General features: G+C 40.4%; 2 protein-coding genes across 3 annotated transcripts in view; both read right to left on the bottom strand.

The window, feature by feature from the left end:
- The window catches only part of LOC117490482 (calpain-5-like), a 47894-nt gene extending 33813 nt beyond the window's left edge, over positions 1-14081 (bottom strand). Inside the window, exons 1-2 of the mRNA XM_034140243.1 lie at positions 13979-14081; positions 2070-2243 (exon numbers count right to left, since the gene is read on the bottom strand). Of these exons, the coding sequence (XP_033996134.1) occupies positions 2070-2234 (165 nt within the window). The 5' untranslated portion in view covers positions 2235-2243; positions 13979-14081. The remainder of the gene's footprint in view (positions 1-2069; positions 2244-13978) is intronic.
- A 2237-nt stretch (positions 14082-16318) lies between these two features.
- LOC117490621 (cullin-5) overlaps positions 16319-20248 on the bottom strand; it is a 22845-nt gene continuing 18915 nt past the window's right edge. For both annotated transcript variants that reach the window (XM_034140378.1, XM_034140379.1), the window contains exons 17-19: positions 19216-19334; positions 18316-18439; positions 16319-17138 (exon numbers count right to left, since the gene is read on the bottom strand). In XM_034140378.1, the coding sequence (XP_033996269.1) occupies positions 16944-17138; positions 18316-18439; positions 19216-19334 (438 nt within the window). In that variant the 3' untranslated portion in view covers positions 16319-16943. The remainder of the gene's footprint in view (positions 17139-18315; positions 18440-19215; positions 19335-20248) is intronic.

Here is a 20248-nt window from a genome sequence, read left to right as displayed (position 1 = left end):
AATTACCTTGTGCTGCCCTTGGGTCCTAACTTTCTTCCTTACCCCACCGTGACGACATGTCAATTGTTAGACGCTTTTACCTGAAGCGACTTACATACACTCAAGACTGTGGGCAGTTTGGGGTGAAGGGTCTTGCCCAGGGACACAGTGGCATAATGACTGAAGTGGGAATGGAACCTGTGCTCCCCTGATCCGAAGATCACAACGCAGCCACAACCCTCCTTAGAAACCGTTTTCAAGCTTTTGAATGAACTGTTATTAAGATATAAAACATTTATGTGATTAGTTTATCCAATGAACGCTTATTTGGGAGTTTACGACGATCATTGGAGTTGAGGAGCTGAAGTCCGATCAAAAAATAAAATGTCAACAATGTTTTTATAATTACTATCACGTTCAGAACGATTGACTCAGGTCCAAATTGTAAGTTTAACCCTAGGGTGTTAAATAATTTAAAAAAATGTAAATTATGAGAGCAACCAATTGGGTCATAGCTAGATAGGTAGCTAAAATCTGCTAGCGAGCCTGTTAGCTAGGTAACAGAAGATAGCTTACTAGTTAGATAGCTAACGTTAGCTAGCTAGCTTTTTAGGTAGATAGTAGATAGATAGGATAGATAGCTTACGTTTGCTAGGTAGGTTTTCAAGTAGATAGTAAATAGATAGGAGTGGATAGATAGATAGCTTACGTTTGCTAGGTAGGTTTTTAAGTTGATAGTAAATAGATAAGAGTGGATAGATAGATAGCTTACGTTTGCTAGATAAAGAGCAAAAGAAAGAGTGTGTCCCAAGATACCTAACCCCAAATTGCTCGCGATGTTTAACCGTGTGTGAGTGTGTGTGATGTTAGTCTCCCTGAACAGGTGGCTAGTTGAATGCTGACTTGAGTTCATTTACCATAGACTTGCAAAAACAACTAATTTGTGTGAGAGAAAGTTATTGTATCATAACTACTCTCAAAAACAATCTAAAGCAAGTACTTGATTTTTGGATATAACTTGAAATATCCATCCCTACTCATATTTTCCTAGGCCCATAACTTTGACCCAGTTTATCGCACGCACGCACGCACGCACGCACGCACGCACGCACGCACGCACGCACGCACGCACGCACGCACGCACGCACGCACGCACGCACGCACGCACGCACGCACGCACGCACGCACGCACGCACACCACACACACACACACACACACACACACACACACACACACACACACACACACACACACACACACACACACACACACACACACACACACACACACACACACACACACACACACACACACACACACACACACACACACCACACACACACACACACCACACACACACACACACACACACACACACACACACACACACACACACACACACACACACACACACACACACACACACACACACACACACACACACACACACACACACACACACCTATAGAAACAGAGGTTTAGTGAGGGGGGTCTTCAAAAATAAATAAATGTACGGTCCTCAAAGCAACACAGATCTTAAACGGTTAATGGAGGCAGATTCATGAAACAGAGAAAGAGCATCTGTCCTGAAACCCACATATCACACACACACACACACACATTCTCTCTCACACACACTCTCTCACACACAAACACATTCTCTCTCTCTCACACACCCTTTCCTTCTGGAAAAGCTTCACAAGTACGTCGGTATGCAAATGCGCTTTGTGACACAAGTGACGGTACGCATTTCAGATTGTTGCCACGTATGCGTACCTGCGTACCAGTTATGTGCACCCCTGGTTATAGTGCTTCATCTTGTTATGCACAATGTTGATTCTTCTCTCAGAACCAGCTAAATACATGGGTCTGGGGTAGAGATCTTCAGAATTGGTTTTGCAACAACATGTCTTGTCAGTTCTCCGGCCGTTAACCTTATAATAAACCATCAGTGTTTGCCATCAAAGTTCCTGCTCTCTCCGTGTCTCTCTGAGTTTCGTCTCCATTTCTTCAGAAGTTTCCCTCACACCTACCTCAGACCATACATATCTACCAGGTTTTAACCAGCTGAAACTCTATTATAACTCACCCGAGGCCTCTTCCAGACCACACGTCCGATCCTGTTGCCCTGGTAGAAGAGCGAGTCGTCGTAGGCGGGGAATCTGGGGTCCTCGAAGAGAAGTCCGCTCTGCAGGCACTGCCTCTTCAGGGTCGAGTACTGCTGCCCCTCGAAGGCCTTCACAGAAGTAAACATGCTGCAGCCCTGAAGGAAACAACAAGAAGACAACGTAAGGTAAGGTACGTTTATTTATATGGCACATTTTTAGACACAGAGGCAATTCAAAGTGCTTTACATCAGCATTAACACTTAATAGCAAGACAAAAACTCAATAGGAAGACAAAACGTCAAGGAGGGATACCTGTCAGAGACACAGATGTAATAAGTAAGGGATACAGAGAGGTGGTCATTAATGAAAAACCACACACACGCACACACACACACACACGCACACGCACACGGCTGACTGTAATACCTTAACAGTGAAAGCCCTCAGTGGAAATAAGGAGTCGATGTTTGAGCTCAGCCTGAAATCAGTGGGTCAAAATGATTAGTCTGTCGATGCTCTTATATCCTCCGGGGTCTAATTATCACTGCTTTACATCGAAGGAGCCGAATACAGAGGCTTCTGAGAGGATAATCCATACTAAAACACAAACTTTGTCTATTGTTTAAACTACACTTTATTGTATTACTATAGGGCCTCTTCAGTATACAGGATTTAACACTTCTTCTGGTCATCTATTTGCATACTTCCTCCTCTACTCGTGTCATTTCATTACATAATCAATACAAAGCAGCCAGAAGTATTGACAGCAAACCAGAGATTTATTACGGGATTTCAAAGACTCTCAGGTCATTGACTCTTATCTCGGCTCGTCCTCGTAACACTGAGGCTCAATCAGACAAAGTGTGAGAGCATCTTCTGGTGGTTGTTATGTTGAAAAAACATCCAACAAATATATAAAAGCAGGAACAGATAATAGAATTCAAAGGAGCGAAATATACACCTGAACATCAGCAGGAGAGGACTCTTTAAAGTAGAGACACTACATACTGATATACACCTGAACATCAGCAGGAGAGGACTCTTTAAAGTAGAGACACTACATACTGATATACACCTGAACATCAGCAGGAGAGGACTCTTTAAAGTAGACACACTACATACTGATATACACCTGAACATCAGCAGGAGAGGACTCTTTAAAGTAGAGACACTACATACTGATATACACCTGAACATCAGCAGGAGAGGACTCTTTAAAGTAGAGACACTACATACTGATATACACCTGAACATCAGCAGGAGAGGACTCTTTAAAGTAGAGACACTACATACTGATATACACCTGAACATCAGCAGGAGAGGACTCTTTAAAGTAGAAACACTACATACTGATATACACCTGAACATCAGCAGGAGAGGACTCTTTAAAGTAGAAACACTACATACTGATATACACCTGAAAATCTTCAGGAGAGGACTCTTTAAGAGGACTCCACTTGGTCCTTATTTGAACCTCACACAGTGAATCTCTGACTGTCACAACACTGTCAGGATTTGTGATATCATGAAGTTTCCTAATTTGAATGTATAATTAATCAGGTGGACATGAGGACAGTTGAGGTCTCCTCTGTAAATGTTAAGCAGTGTTAGAGGTCGGGGTTTGACAGAATCACTTCTACATGCAGATCAATGCCGGCCTGCTGTCCTCAAGGTTAATTAGCTCATTGCTAATATGTCAATACAAACATGAGGAGAAATGAAAGAGCAGAAATGTTTGTCCTTCGACCTTCGTGGTACATTTCTTGGTCAATTGTTAAAAAAAACGTATTAAAGGGAACTAAATATGTAAATATATGATAGGTGGTGTAAAGGAAATCAAAAAATCTTCTTCCTTTTAAGCGTAAACACAATATACTCAACCTTAACAAAGCAGTCTTAGTCTACTCAGTTAAATTAAATCTTATGAATTATATATATTTTACTACTTTGTTTATTTTCAATTTGTATTCATTTTTATTTAATGTTCAATGACTTGTCTAAATGCTGCTGAGATAAAACAATGCCCCAAATTGGGATCAATAGAGTAAATCTAATCTCATTAAGTAATAATAATAAGTAAAAAAAACAATGTATCTGTGATAAATGCACATTTTAAAGCCTACAATATAAAATGGAAGAAAATGCATAAACAAAAGGTACATTTAGTGAATAATTCCCATACAGTTTGAGCTGTAATTCATCATCCGCTCCAACTGGCACGCGGCTTTGGAGTAAAGTAATACAACCAAATTCAGAAGAAGTGTCTTTAAGCTGAATTACTACCAAGCAGCAGCGTTATTATATAAAGTTTTTTTTAAATTGGGCCGAGTTCACCTCGCAGCGTTGCTCAATGACTCCTAATACCTGGGGAAAATGAAGTGAGTAGAAAATGGCCGGACGCCAAAAATGAAAAGGACAACAGGAGAAATCTGAAGACTGAACTTTTACATTCAATAAAGGCTTTAAAGAGGGTCTATCATGCTTTTTGGGGGGTTTCTCCCGGACACACACCAAGTAGAGACACTACACTGATATACACCTGAACATCAGCAGGAGAGGACTCTTTAAAGTAGAGACACTAAATACTGATATACACCTGAACATCAGCAGGAGAGGACTCTTTAAAGTAGAGATACTACATACTGATATACACCTGAACATCAGCAGGAGAGGACTCTTTAAAGTAGAGACACTACATACTGATATACACCTGAACATCAGCAGGAGAGGACTCTTTAAAGTAGAGACACTACATACTGATATACACCTGAACATCAGCAGGAGAGGACTCTTTAAAGTAGAGACACTACATACTGATATACACCTGAACATCAGCAGGAGAGGACTCTTTAAAGTAGAGACACTACATACTGATATACACCTGAACATCAGCAGGAGAGGACTCTTTAAAGTAGAGATACTACATACTGATATACACCTGAACATCAGCAGGAGAGGACTCTTTAAAGTAGAGACACTACATACTGATATACACCTGAACATCAGCAGGAGAGGACTCTTTAAAGTAGAGACACTACATACTGATATACACCTGAACATCAGCAGGAGAGGACTCTTTAAAGTAGAGACACTACACACTGATATACACCTGAACATCAGCAGGAGAGGACTCTTTAAAGTAGAGACACTACATACTGATATACACCTGAACATCAGCAGGAGAGGACTCTTTAAAGTAGAGACACTACATACTGATATACACCTGAACATCAGCAGGAGAGGACTCTTTAAAGTAGAGACACTCCATACTGATATACACCTGAACATCAGCAGGAGAGGACTCTTTAAAGTAGAGACACTACATACTGACATACACCTGAACATCAGCAGGAGAGGACTCTTTAAAGTAGAGACACTACATACTGACATACACCTGAACATCAGCAGGAGAGGACTCTTTAAAGTAGAGACACTACATACTGATATACACCTGAACATCAGCAGGAGAGGACTCTTTAAAGTAGAGACACTACATACTGATATACACCTGAACATCAGCAGGAGAGGACTCTTTAAAGTAGAGATACTACATACTGATATACACCTGAACATCAGCAGGAGAGGACTCTTTAAAGTAGAGATACTACATACTCATATACACCTGAACATCAGCAGGAGAGGACTCTTTAAAGTAGAGAAACTACATACTGATATACACCTGAACATCAGCAGGAGAGGACTCTTTAAAGTAGAGACACTACATACTGATATACACCTGAACATCAGCAGGAGAGGACTCTTTAAAGTAGAGACACTACATACTGATATACACCTGAACATCAGCAGGAGAGGACTCTTTAAAGTAGAGACACTACATACTGATATACACCTGAACATCAGCAGAAGAGGACTCTTTAAAGTAGAGACACTACATACTGATATACACCTGAACATCAGCAGGAGAGGACTCTTTAAAGTAGAGATACTACATACTCATATACACCTGAACATCAGCAGGAGAGGACTCTTTAAAGTAGAAACACTACATACTGATATACACCTGAACATCAGCAGGAGAGGACTCTTTAAAGTAGAGACACTACATACTCATATACACCTGAACATCAGCAGGAGAGGACTCTTTAAAGTAGAGACACTACATGCTGATATACACCTGAAAATGACCAGAATGTCCTTTTAAAGTAAAGCCTCCAGTCTCAGACTTTAAAATGAAAGACAAATATCCAGTAACTTGAATTCTCAGTAATGAGTGAGCTAGTAATCCAGGGGGAGTGAGGAGGTCGCAGTTGGAAGTGAAATCTGACAGATGGCCGGGTGTCTTGGCTCGTGACTGCGATGGGGAAACCGTGCTGTCATGTGACCTCGGAGGACGGCCAACAGCATCACCTGCAGAGAGGCTGAACATGCAGGGCTCTGAATTACTGCGGAGTAAACACTGTGTGAACTGAAGCTGCACAGTTAATCCAAATGTTATTACAATATGGACTAGTGCTGTATTCAAACAATGCACGGTGTTTGTTAGAGGCTAAAATATAATTCTGAATGAAGTGTGTTGTGGATCTGCACAGAAGTCCCAGTTTACAAATTGTATTCTGCAGGCTTCGCAATTCCTTGTAAATATCACACCATGATAATTTTTTTTATTATTCTATGACAATGCAGAAATTAGCAATGACTCTCATATGGTGATTGCAATATCAAAATAACCACAATTAGTTATTTCACCGGGTCTCTTTCTGTGGATTGATATAACTGCACATAATCCCTTGATCCCCCCTTAGCAACGGTCTGTTCTCCTTAGCAATGGTCTGTTCTCCTTAGCAACGGTCTGTTCTCCTTAGCAATGGTCTGTTCTCCTTAGCAATGGTCTGCTCGTGGAAAATAACAGACCTCTGGAATGTCCAAATTGACAAATCAGAATCAAGTATTCAAATAGGTTGTTTAATAATTTTTGTTGAACATTTTCTTTTTTTAAAACAACTACCTACTGCTGCTGGAAAGGACAAAACCAAAACCATTAGATAAAATACTTGTAATACTTCTTGTTTACACAACTGAATGCAAATGTTGAATAGTAATGAAATATTAGGTCAGTAATCACTGATATGGCTTCATGTGTTGTACTATGATGTGCAAGTTTTCACTTTATTTGATCTTTTATTGGACATTTTACTTAATATTTTTATCCTATTTTTTTGTTATTGTTTATTTTATGCCAAAATGGAGCAACTGTCCAGTTTTCCCTGAGATAAATGAAGTGTTCTGATGATTCTGATATCACTTTGATAATATAATCACCACAGAAAACCTCCCTCAGTGATACAAGTGGGCACAGACGCTTCAGAGTGGAAGGAATGGTGTTGGACGGCAGCCAGATGTTTGGAGGACGTGATCTGAGATTATATAAGACTCCTCCTACAAGTGGGGACGCCAAACAGATGGAAATCAAGAAGGTGAAAGTCGAGATGCACTGATTAAAATGTTCTCCGTTGATTCAGATTTATTTACAGTCCGACCTGCTAGAGTTATTTCTTTCTAGGAACTATAATTGACGGACCATTTTGTGGCTTTTCAGGAATGGAACATCCAGTTGTAAATTCATAAATTGGAAATGATCACTAGTGTGGAAGTCAATGGTTTCCTGAATGTTTTTTTGGTTGTTAGCCTGAAATAAGGTCTGTGGTTAACACAAGCTGATGAGATTCTAATTCTACGACATGAACTACGTCAGTAAATACCCCACTGGTGAATAAAAAACAAAGGTTACTAACAAGAGCCTAAATGAGACGACTAAACATCATCACACCCAACATTAGCCGCCTTTAGCTTAGCGGTGGTGACGTGAAGTCATGTGACCGAGCTGTAGTTCCTTTATAGCCCAACATTAGCCGCCTTTAGCTTAGCGGTGGTGACGTGAAGTCATGTGACTGTACTGTAGTTCCTTTATAGCCCAACATTAGCCACCTTTAGCTTAGCGGTGGTGACGTGAAGTCATGTGACCGTGCTGTAGTTCCTTTATAGCCCAACATTAGCCTCCTTTAGCTTAGCGGTGGTGACGTGAAGTCATGTGACCGTGCTGTAGTTCCTTTATAGCCCAACATTAGCCACCTTTAGCTTAGCAGTGGTGACGTGAAGTCATGTGACCGTGCTGTAGTTCCTTTATAGCCCAACATTAGCCGCCTTTAGCTTAGCGGTGGTGACGTGAATCAAATCAAATCAAATCAAGTTTTATTTATATAGCACATTTAAAAGCGATTTTTGGTCGAGCCAAAGTGCTGTACATGTAATAAAAACACATTACTACAATCACAATAAAAGACAATAAATTACAACAGATATATAAAAAACACAGGGAAAAGTCAGGAGTCGTGCTCCGCTCTGACTAGAAGGCCAGGGAGAAGAAGTGAGTCTTAAGAGTAGATTTAAAAACCCCTAGGGTCTGGGCCGACCTCACATGGAGGGGCAGAGTGTTCCAGAGCCTGGGGCCAGCTGCTGCGAAGGCTCGGTGCCCTCAGGTTTTAAGCCTGGTCTTGGGCACTATCAGCAGCAGCTGGTCAGCAGACCTTAAAGCTCTGGCTGGGGTGTAGCGCTGGAGGAGTTCAGCTATATAGGCCGGAGCCAGCCCATTTAGTGCTTTAAAAACAAATAAAAGGATTTTAAAATCAATTCGGAACCGAACTGGAAGCCAGAATTGGGGTGATGTGGTCACGCTTTTTGTGGCCAGTCAGAAGACGTGCAGCTGCGTTTTGGACTAGCTGCAGGTCAAGTCATGTGACCGTGCTGTAGTTCCTTTATAGCCCAACATTAGCCGCCTTTAGCTTAGCGGTGGAGACGTGAAGTCATGTGACCGTGCTGTAGTTCCTTTATAGCCTAACTTTGTTTGCCACAGATATTATTTCTACAATAACCCAAAATCACATGGAGAAATCCCATTGGACCAGGGAGATGCTGCCTTCAAAAGTACATCATAACTGCACCACTTTACTGACAAAATGTAACAGGTGTGTGTCCTTGATTACTCTGAGCATCATGCATGGGAATGAATTACAAATAAATGAATTACACAGTGTGTGTGGTTGGCTGTCTTGTGTTTCAACGATGGGAATCTGCTTTATCTGAGACTGATAGGAATCTGCCGATCGATCGATGCATCTCCAGTGAAAATACATTAAAAAGGGTCCGAACCACCAGAACAATGTGACTGCAGAAACCACAGGAAGAGGAATCTACTGGTCATAAAGTGGATACAAGTGGCTCGTTTGTTTACGACATTTCCCAGAATAATGGGCAATAAAGACAGAGACAAGACGGCTGGAAAAGTGTGGATGTTCCCATCATTCATCTCACAGAGTTATTTGATCAACAAATGTAAGTAAACAAGTGGCAGCAGCACTTTAATGACGGGTATTTAAAATCTCAATTACACATCACAACTGTTCCTGGCAGATTGTGTTTGAGGAAAGTGAAACTAAATGAAGTCTGAATTTAGAAACATGCTCAAATATGACCAAAAAACAAGGAGGACGACTCCCCGAAGCCATTGGTAGAGATGGAAGAACTACTCAGATCCTTAACTTTAGTATAAGTACCATTATATTAATAGCAAAATACAAAGCAAAAGTCCTACATTTAATATCTCACTTTAGTAAAAGTCCAGAAGAATTTTCAGCAAAATGTACTGTAGATCAGCAAGAGAGGACTCTTTAAAGTAGAGGCACTACATACTGATATACACCTGAACATCAGCAGGAGAGGACTCTTTAAAGTAGAGGCACTACATACTGATATACACCTGAACATCAGCAGGAGAGGACTCTTTAAAGTAGAGGCACTACATACTGATATACACCTGAACATCAGCAGGAGAGGACTCTTTAAAGTAGAGACACTACATACTGATATACACCTGAACATCAGCAGGAGAGGACTCTTTAAAGTAGAGACACTACATACTGATATACACCTGAACATCAGCAGGAGAGGACTCTTTAAAGTAGAGACACTACATACTGATATACACCTGAACATCAGCAGGAGAGGACTCCTTAAAGTAGACACACTACATACTGATATACACCTGAACATCAGCAGGAGAGGACTCTTTAAAGTAGAGACACTACATACTGATATACACCTGAACATCAGCAGGAGAGGACTCTTTAAAGTAGAGACACTACATACTGATATACACCTGAACATCAGCAGGAGAGGACTCTTTAAAGTAGAGACACTACATACTGATATACACCTGAACATCAGCAGGAGAGGACTCTTTAAAGTAGAGTCCCTAATAAACGTCCTTAGTTACTTTTCTGCTCTGCAATGGAGTCATGAATCAAACAGAAGCCGTTCAATCGATGATCAATACTGTTCGGAGTGACTGGAAGGAAACAAAGTGCTGCTGCTCACATTATCATACAGAGCGTGATGCACTGTTTCTAGCCGAGTGTATTAATCATCGCTACACTTGTTGATCCAGGATAACAAATAATTCATAGAGCTGACTCTCTGCTGCTTGTTTACAGAGCCGTGAGAGAAGCCTGGGCTTTAATAAACAACTATGTGCTGGAATTAGACCTCACACAGGATTGTTTTCATCTATTTGTATTAGCTTAATGTATTATTATAATTATTATTAAAATGTAAATGTTAATGTAATTGTTTTTAGTTGAAATAAAAAATATATATAATCATAATTATCTTTATTGTGTTGTATTTTTCCATTTTTTGTCTTGCTTTGTAAATTGTCTTTTACCTGTATACAGTATGTGAAACTGTTTCTGTCTTACCTGTTCTGTAATTACATAATCCTTCAATAACGTTAAATAAAGAACCTCACACAGGAACAAACGTCCTGATATGAGCGGCGCTGCAGACTGCAGAGTGCTGTATCTCCAGAGAGAGTAGAGAGTACCTGCTGGTCAGCAGATGTCAACATTAATCTCGTGCTGCTGCTGTCGAATGCTAATTCTCAGCTGGCAAATGGACCGTGGCACCACAGGTCTGATGGAGCAAAACACCGCCATTAAACTGACGGAGGGCGAACAAGAACACCTCTCTCTAAAACAAATGCACATGGTGGGTTTTGGTGTGGGAGGACTTGGAGAAATCAGTGATGTTTAATGTTAAAAAAATCACACACTGCACTTCAAGAAGTGACGGAAAAAGAGCCTAAAGTATGGACAGCTAAAGTAAATATATATATCTTTATTTTCAACACAAAGAGCCGTGTTTAAAGCCACCCAAAAACAAATCCAATGTTAAATCTTATTATGACACGGATTAGTTGAATGCTAGACTCCGATTGGTCAATTTGGATACTCCAGAGATCTGTTATTTTTTGTTAACAGACCGTTGCTAAGGAGACCTCAAAATGTTGTATTCGTGATGGCTAAACTGTCCTTAGAAAAGAAAAAGAGAACAAGTGAACGGAACAGTAGAAGAAGACAGACATTTTTGGAGTACTACCTGGCCACCGAATGATGAGGAGGAAAACTAAAGACAGTATAGCCTTTGCATCTATCTTAGCACGTAGAAGAATACTCCTAGAATGGAAATCTTCGATACCACCTAAAGCATCTCCATGGCTTAAAGATCTAATGATGTACCTGAACTTGGAGAAGATTAAATATAACCTGAGGGGCTCTTCAAAACGATTTGAGTCTTTTCAGCACCACGGACAGCTCCTGAGTTTCAGCACTGAAAGGAACTACCAGAGGCTGCGGTCAAATTGTACATTTTGCTTAAAAAGGTTGCTAACGGAGGGAAATACCATAATAGGAGCTGGTATTATGGTATATTATGGCATTTCCAGAGTCTGGATGATAGGAAAGGCGACTCAATGCTTCCTTTCATATTTTCTTTTGCTCAGGGTACACTATATAAACACAATAGGCAAGGGTTTCCAGCCTATTGTTGTTGTAATATTGATAACATGGTGTATCGCTCAAGAAAATTGAGATATACTTCGTTAGCGCCCAGCTCAAATAGCAGAGGCTAATAATGATTCCAGCGACTTGTTGTTTCCTGATTCTGAAACAGTGAGCATCGTTAATGATACGATACGATAATACTTTAATGGTCAGATGAAGCCTGAAATGCTCCTTGCATCACAGCAGCTCCATGTGTAACATCAAGAGACAATACATGAAAAACAAACAACCACGATGATCACAGCAGAGTTCTGGTCAGAGATCAGTCCTGAGTCTGCTGCTGACACACTGAATAAAACTCAGAGAGGGAGCAGTAATGCACCAGTAGGGAGGAAGGGAGGAAGGGAGGAAGGGAGGAAGGGAGGAGGATGGGAGGAAGGGAGGAAGGGAGGAAGGGAGTGCACCAAACCATCCCTCCCTCCTTCATCAGGGAGGAGGAGGGATATCCCGGCCTCCCTTCCTCCAGCATCGTGATTTCCTCTCTGCAGTATCTCCTCCACTCACTCTCGCTCCTATAATAATATTAACAGTAATGCATCATTTTCCCAGAGCTCAAACACATTGAAAGCAACAGTGAGTTTTCAGGGCTTTTATCTGCGTGATTATTTTACATTTAATACATTTAACCAACGATATTTTCGCCCAGTTATCTGCAATGTGCTCACACTGATTAGTTTAAGTTAAGGGCGGCTTTGACAGAAAAATAACAGAAATGTGGTTGCTAAGCAGATATTATTGTCCTGATAACAGTGATTGGTAGAGAAGTGTTTTTTGATCTAAAGCCAAAATAGGCAGAACATTCGGATGAGATCTTTAGAATTTTATATTTTAAAAAAGCCCACTAGGTTGACAAGCCTTTACATTGAAAAAGATAAGTGTAAAATGATATTACTGCTGATATTTTAGCACCGTCAGCCAATCTACAGTGTATATGTGGAGATAAACGTATACATAGTAGTATGAGTCAAATCAGTTATGAAATCAGCAGATCTGAGAGTCTCCAGTGATTTCCCCCCTGTTGAATCCTCACTTTATGGACCTTTTTTTTATTTGGCCAGCAGCCCAAAGTGGAGCTGACACTCTGAGTGCTCTGCACAAAAATACACTCCTTTACAATTATTAATGTATCTCTCCTCATGCAGAGGAACACAGCAGCAGAGAAGCAGGCATTACAACTTACACAGCCTGCAACTGTTTAATGAGAATACTGCTTTATTCCTTAGTTAGACCATCTATTACTGTAACACAAACCTGTATGTAACTCGATATGCAATACATCGTTTTACTGCTGTTATCTTCAACACTTCATTCTACATGATACTTATTTTATTTTATAAATACTGCTGCTTCTTATCTACCTGAATGTGTACTTCTGTACTTTTTATTTTAAATATTATGTTTTTCTCGTCTCTTTTGCTGTAAACATGTTCCCTCTGTGGGACGAATAAAGGAAATGTAATGTCTTGTTTCCAAATGAAGAGCTTGAAGATATAGCTGCTCCTGAATGCCCCACTGTTGTTATTATGGGATATCGCTCCCTCATAGCTTCATGGCAACTGTGGCTTTATCTTTGGGGTGCATTGCTATAATGAAAACAAGATTAAAATGTAATATAATATAAGGAAAGCTCCACCTAGCCGTGCAACTTGACTGCATATGTAATCTAGAGAAGATGACAACAAAGCTGAGCAGCTCAGCTACAAACAGATGCAGCACAGCAGCTCTGAGATCAGATTTATGCCGCAATATGTGCGCAAAAAAACCCACATTTCACCACGCGTTTCGCTGCTTTAGTAGATATTTCCTCCACAGTCTGACTGTCGGACCCACAGAGGCCACATAAGGCCACATCAGCGGTAAGTAAGTAATAGGATCTGGGATCTCCAGAGATTTCTGCAGACCGCCGCCTCTCCATCTCCAGCAGCCCGCGAAAAGCACCTGCCTTCCCCGGGAAAAGACGCGTGATTGTCGGTTACCTTGTGTGAGGCCTCTCCCCTGGAAACGCGGTTCTCTGTGGGTGTTCCTCCGGGGGTCCAGCCGGGCCGGGGCTCTCTCTCCTGGGGCTGCAGGGACTCCTCTCCTCGCTCTCTCTCTCTCTCCTGGAGCTCCACTCTCTCCTCTCTGCACCCCGGGGAGAGTCAAGCTGAGGCCACAACAGGAAGCTCGGTGCTCAGGATTTTCAAAATAAAACTTGTTTTTTTTCCTCATAGGTGGGGGAAGTACTCAGATCCTGTACTTGAGTAAAAGTAGAAGTACTCACATCTTGTAATACAAGTAGAAGTACTCAGATCTTGAAGTAAAAGTAGAAGTACTCAGATATTGTACTTGAGCAAAAGTAGAAATACTCAGATCTTGTACTTGAGTAAAAGTAGAAGTACTCAGATCTTGTACTTAAGTAAAAGTAGAAGTACCAGAGTGTAGGAATACTCTGTTTCAGTAAAAGTCCTGCATTCAAAATGTTCCTCAAGTAAAAGTAGAAAAGTATTATCATCAAAATATAGTGAAAGTAGCGACAGTAAAAGTAGTCATTGTGCAGATTGGTCCATTTCAGAATAATATATATGATATGTTTTATAATGATTGATCATTAAAGTGTTCTCAAAGCTGGTAAAGGTGCAGCTAGTTTGAATGACTTTGTCGTTTGTTATTTAACATATTTTTTTAACATATTTTATTTTGAAGGTGCATAGAGTTCCAATCAGAACAGGAGCTCAGGAGGGATGCATGCTGCGGAATGCGCATGCGCAGAGCTGAAGGCCTGCTGTAATCCCCTTGGTAACACATAAGAGGATGCTGCAATTACAAATATAATAATATCCACCTAATAATTACAGATTAGTTTCAACACGGCCTGTAAACGTAACACCTGACACGATATAATGACATTTTAATTTACATATCTGTTTAAGAAATTATAAAGCTTTTGGAGACAAAAACACATTTTCTCATCCCATTCTTGTCTTAAAGGTTAAAAAACATGTACATTATTTCAATTGACTCAGTGTTGACTGACAGACAAATATATACTTTTGTAGTGTTAATATTTCCGAGGCAATTCAACATCAATCAATCAATCATAGTGTATGAGAAGTGGACATTTTTAAATCACAGAAGACTATTTTTTTAGAATTAGTATCGCCCTTTAATTTTATGTATTATTTATTTGAATTTATTTATTTTTTCATATGTGGGTTATCTGTTATGTTTTTATTTCTTTATTAATTATCTTACCTTTTCTACCTCCTTGTTCTCCGTGATATCTTATATATCATGTTCATATATCCTGCATGTGTTAAAAGACGTTTGACATAAATTGATTCCTTATTTTGTGTTTATATTGTGTTGTTAAAGCACTTTGAGCTGCATCGCATGTAGAAAAATGCTAAAAAACCGTACTTACCTGGTGGTGTGTTCAACAATTTAATAAAATATAAGAGTAGAGACAGTAAGAGCTATTTAGCTTGATTTTACCTGTAAAGGTAGGGACACACCAAGCTGACACCAAAGAACAGACACAGACGGACCCGACTGTTGTGTCGCTTCGCCAACTGAATCAAACCTGCTCATTACTTCTTCAAAACTAATATTTCCTGCAGCTCTGGCGCCATCTACTGGTCACCATTAAACATTTCTCAGATCTTCAAGAGGAGGACGATAACAGTCAAAAATGTATTGTTAATAAGTCTTTCATCACACAAAATCAAATCTCTACATCATCTCATGCTATGAAATCTATTGAATAATACAAATTATATTCAGAGATACTTCAAAAGTTCATAAAAGACACGTTTTGGTTTGTGGTCTTCTTCTGATTCAGACCCGGCAACACACTACGGAAATGTTGTGCTCCTATTAACACATTGTACGCGATTGGCTAAGGGGGCGGGACATCTCTAAGCGGTTGACCAATCACAACAGAGGTGGCCAGGCCAGCTAACCAATCGGAGCAGCCTGGGCTCTTAAAGCATGGAGACATGTCCCAGTAGAGACACTACATACTGATATGAACATTAACATCAGCAGGAGAGGACTCTTTAAAGTAGAGACACTACATACTGATATACACCTGAACATCAGCAGGAGAGGACTCTTTAAAGTAGAGACACTACATACTGATATACACCTGAACATCAGCAGGAGAGGACTCTTTAAAGTAGAGACACCACATACTGATATACACCTGAACATCAGCAGGAGAGGACTCTTTAAAGTAGAGACACTACATACTGATATACACCTGAACATCGGCAGGAGAGGACTCTTTAAAGTAGAGACAGCTGGGATAAATGACAGGCCTGCACGTTTTTATAATAAGGTGCTGTTTTATTTAATCGTTTTATTATTCACATCTCATGGTTCACTCTCCTAAAGCTTTGTACTGTAGTATTTACCATGTGTAATACTGACCTCTGCCTCCTTTTCCCGGGTTTCCTGCAGAAAGAAAAGAGAGAGCAGTCGCACAAACACAAGCTCGAGTTTCCCCTTTTACTGATTTCATAATTTCTTTTTCTACCCGGCAACAGAAGGAGGAGTTATGATTCGTTGCTGTTCAGTTCTGCAACCTGTGAAGTGTTTACGTGGCTCTTTGTACACACTTAACGTCGGGATTATCTGCAGTTAGCACGGTGAGGAGTTCAGGGTTCAGGTGTTCTGCAGGTATTTTGAGTTCCTCCTCTTTCCTGCCAACATGCCTTTGAAGACTTGCATTGATCGGGGAGTGTTTTAGCAGCGATCCAGACGACGAAAAACAAACATTAGACAGCTTCATCTGGACAGCAGACGCATTAAAAACCACTTCTGTCATCTCTGTACAACCGTAAGGCAGGAAGTCTTTTTACTCTTTAAATAAAACGTATGCCTTATTTTTAAATAGAGGACGGGGATCCTGGAAGAGTCCATCAGGTCCGGGGTTTAGCAGAAGTTAAAGCCAGAATTTAAGTGCTACGCCATGTAGATGAAGGTGTTTAGGTCTGTCTCGTCCCGCTTGATGTACTTGTGGTCGATGAGCCACTCGATCTGCTCCTTGATCATCTTCTTCTGTGGTAAAAACATGTTCTTCAGGATCTCCACCAGCTCCGTCTGCAGCTGAGCGTTGTTGATGCGCTTCCTCATCTTCATGATCTGGATTATGGCCTCCTGGAGAGGGGGGGGGGACAAACAGAGAGGTGGGGACAAATATGAATAAAATGGGCAAAAGTGCATGGAAATACCAGCGAAACTAGCGCAGGATTTAAAAAGAAAAAACCTTCTAAAAATAAGTGATTAAGGCCCCGTCCACACGGAGACGAAACGGTTCGAAATCGATTTCAAAAACGTCTTCCGTCCACACGGAATCGGCTCAAGAAATGTGTCCGTCCACACGAAACCGCTGGAGACGCTGTAGTACATATGCCGGGCCTGTAAGTGGCGCTGTACTTCCGCCACAAAATACACCAAAAGCAGCGAAGAAGACCCCCGAGCATGGGCATAAGGCATAAACAAATAAACAAACAAGGTAGAAGATGGCGGATATTCGTGCAAGAAGGTATCGTATGGAGCACGAACGCAACCCTGTGATCCACCATTGTTGTTGTTGTTGGCGAAACGCATCAGCAATGACGCGGGGGTGAGCAGCAGAGGTGGGGAGAGGCGGGGCTATGGCGTCATCGATTCAGGAAAAGATGAGTACAAACGGAGAAGCGTGTCGTCTCCAGACCTACCCACTTTGGGAGCCGGTTTCAACGTTTATCGGTTTGGGGCTCCGAAGCCGCGGCTCCGTTTCGGCTTCGTGTGGACGAACCGTCTATACGATAAAGAACTTTAGCGGATATATCGTCTCCGTGTGGACGCATGCCTTTCTGGTGTTAGGAAAGTGGTCAAAGTAAACACTAAAAGAAGAAATAAAGTGTTTATTCTTTTTTTATAAACCTTTTTCACTCTGTCAGTCTCTTGACGGAAAATGAAAGACCAACTCAGACAGTTTTGATGAATTAAGAGAGGTCAAATTACTGATTTTGGCTTAAGGAGAGAATATTAAATTGTATGTTTTCAGTATTAATTTAAAGACAGAAAACTGTCAATAAATGTAATCATTTACATTAAGTAATTTATTTACAAACAAATCTGTATTTTTACTGGTTACGATGCAGGTATTTGTTTATTTATTATTTGTATTTTTTTTTTATTGTATTTATTAATTTTGTTATTTATTTATTTTCATAATTTTTTGTTACTATTTTATAATTTTGTTCACACATTTTATTATTGTCGTTATTTATTGTATTTTTTTTTGTTGCATTATTGTTATTGTTATCACACACGCGTCACACGTTACCTGTGTCCTCAGTATCCTGAGCTGCACGATGCCCTCGTTCTCCTCTTCTCTCATTCGCTCCGTGGTGAGCTGCAGTCGACCAATCAGATTGATCTTCCCTCTCTTCTGGACCTTCGAGTTCTTTCTGTGGACGGAAACAAAAAACATCGACAAACAATGAGAAATCAGGCGGAAAAAACATAATCTGTTTATATTTTACAGCTTTTTATGGGAACAGCTGATCTGGGATGTTTTTATTATTCCTTAAATGTGTATTATACTTATTATAATTATGTGAACTCTTACCTGTCCCTATCCTATTTTTCAATCTTATTCCTGTTGCTGCTAAGACACTTTAATTTCCGTATGTTATATATATGTAAAGGTGTCTTGTAATCTCATGTAGGACGGACCAATTGTTTGTCATGATGGAAAATGTATATAAAAGTAAATGAATGTAAAATACTGTCAGGCATTGCAGGCAGAAACTGACCAGTTAATGATGTGATTTGTTTGTTTGTGTCGTACTAAATGCTGTGTATTTTTGAATTTCTCTCAGTAACCAACGATCTGTCTGTGAGTCTGTTGGCTCGGACATAATCTCCGTAATAAATGTAGTCTACATTTCATAAGAGGTGTAAAACCTGTGAGCATTTTAAAATGGCATATGAACGATGCTTGTAGAATGTGTAGTTGTATTTGTATTGTTGATTTAAAGTGTGAACGAGGCGATGTAGAGAAGGCTGTCATTAATAGGCTGTAATTTGTTATATACTGTTGGAGTGCTAAGCAGGCCGCTTGTTTCTGGATATTTGTAGAGTCAGGTGGTCCGTGTGTGTTTTTGTATTGGTTAAGTGGTCCTTGGTATGAAAACGTTTGAGAAACACTGTGTTACATATGACATTATCTGGTGTTGCTCACATGAGGGAGAACTCCTGGTTGACGTAGAACAGCGTTCCCTCGTCAAAGTCTTTAGGCGACGTCACCGGCGGGTCGTAGGACACAACCTGACGCTTCAGTTTGGGAAACGCCACCAGAGACTGAGGCAGGGAGAGGAAACACAGGAACATTACATTACCATTTATCCAGAGACAAGTCATAAAGTACAATCAAACACGAGGAAAGGAAACGGCAAGATGATGAGGGAAGAAATAAAGGATATCTGATTTATAACCCGGATGAAAAACAAACTACCGGCATTTCACAGCCCTGCAACACCGTGTCAGAAATTAGCATTTTATCAGTCTATCTTGTCGGAGCCATTTTTGCTGCACTCGGTGTATAAATAGGGTCAGAGGTGAATGGAAAGAGGACAGGAAGAGGGGGCTGTACAATAGCTGCCCACTGCTCCTAGTGCTAGACTCCTGGTACTAGGATGGGTTAAAAGCAGAGAACACATTTCACTGTGTGAGCTGTGTGCTCTGCATGTGAGACCATTAAAGAGGGGTTCATCCCTCCCAATTCTATTTTATTAAGAGCATATCATCTAACCAGCCATGGCAGATGCTAACAGCTACAACTCACTGGCAGATTCAACCTTGTAGATTCAATATTCAAGGCTTTATCATCATGTGCTCAGCAGCTACAGTGTAGATATGGCAATGAAACACTGAAGTCACAGGCTCCTCCAACAGAGCAACATGAATATATATAGGACATGGAACAAATAAAACAGATAAAATAGTGCAAGAGAATGTTTTGAGATGTGCAAGTAAATACAAATAAAATAGAAATAGTGCAAGAAGAGTCTCTATACAAGTAAATGGAATATGATATATAGATATAGATTTGCAAAATGCAAACAGATGAATGTTTATGGATGTTCTTTAAAAAGTTCAGTACAAACTCTTTAATAAAAACAAACTGCTTCCAACGACTGGAAAATCATCCGTTTGTTGTCTTGGTAAAGATCTGTTGGGAAAACACTGAATGTCCTCTTCCAACATGAGAGTAA

Source organism: Trematomus bernacchii, unplaced genomic scaffold (genome assembly GCF_902827165.1).
Source record: "Trematomus bernacchii unplaced genomic scaffold, fTreBer1.1, whole genome shotgun sequence".
NCBI classification, from domain to species: Eukaryota; Metazoa; Chordata; class Actinopteri; order Perciformes; family Nototheniidae; genus Trematomus; species Trematomus bernacchii.
This window is presented reverse-complemented; position numbering and strand designations above follow the sequence as displayed.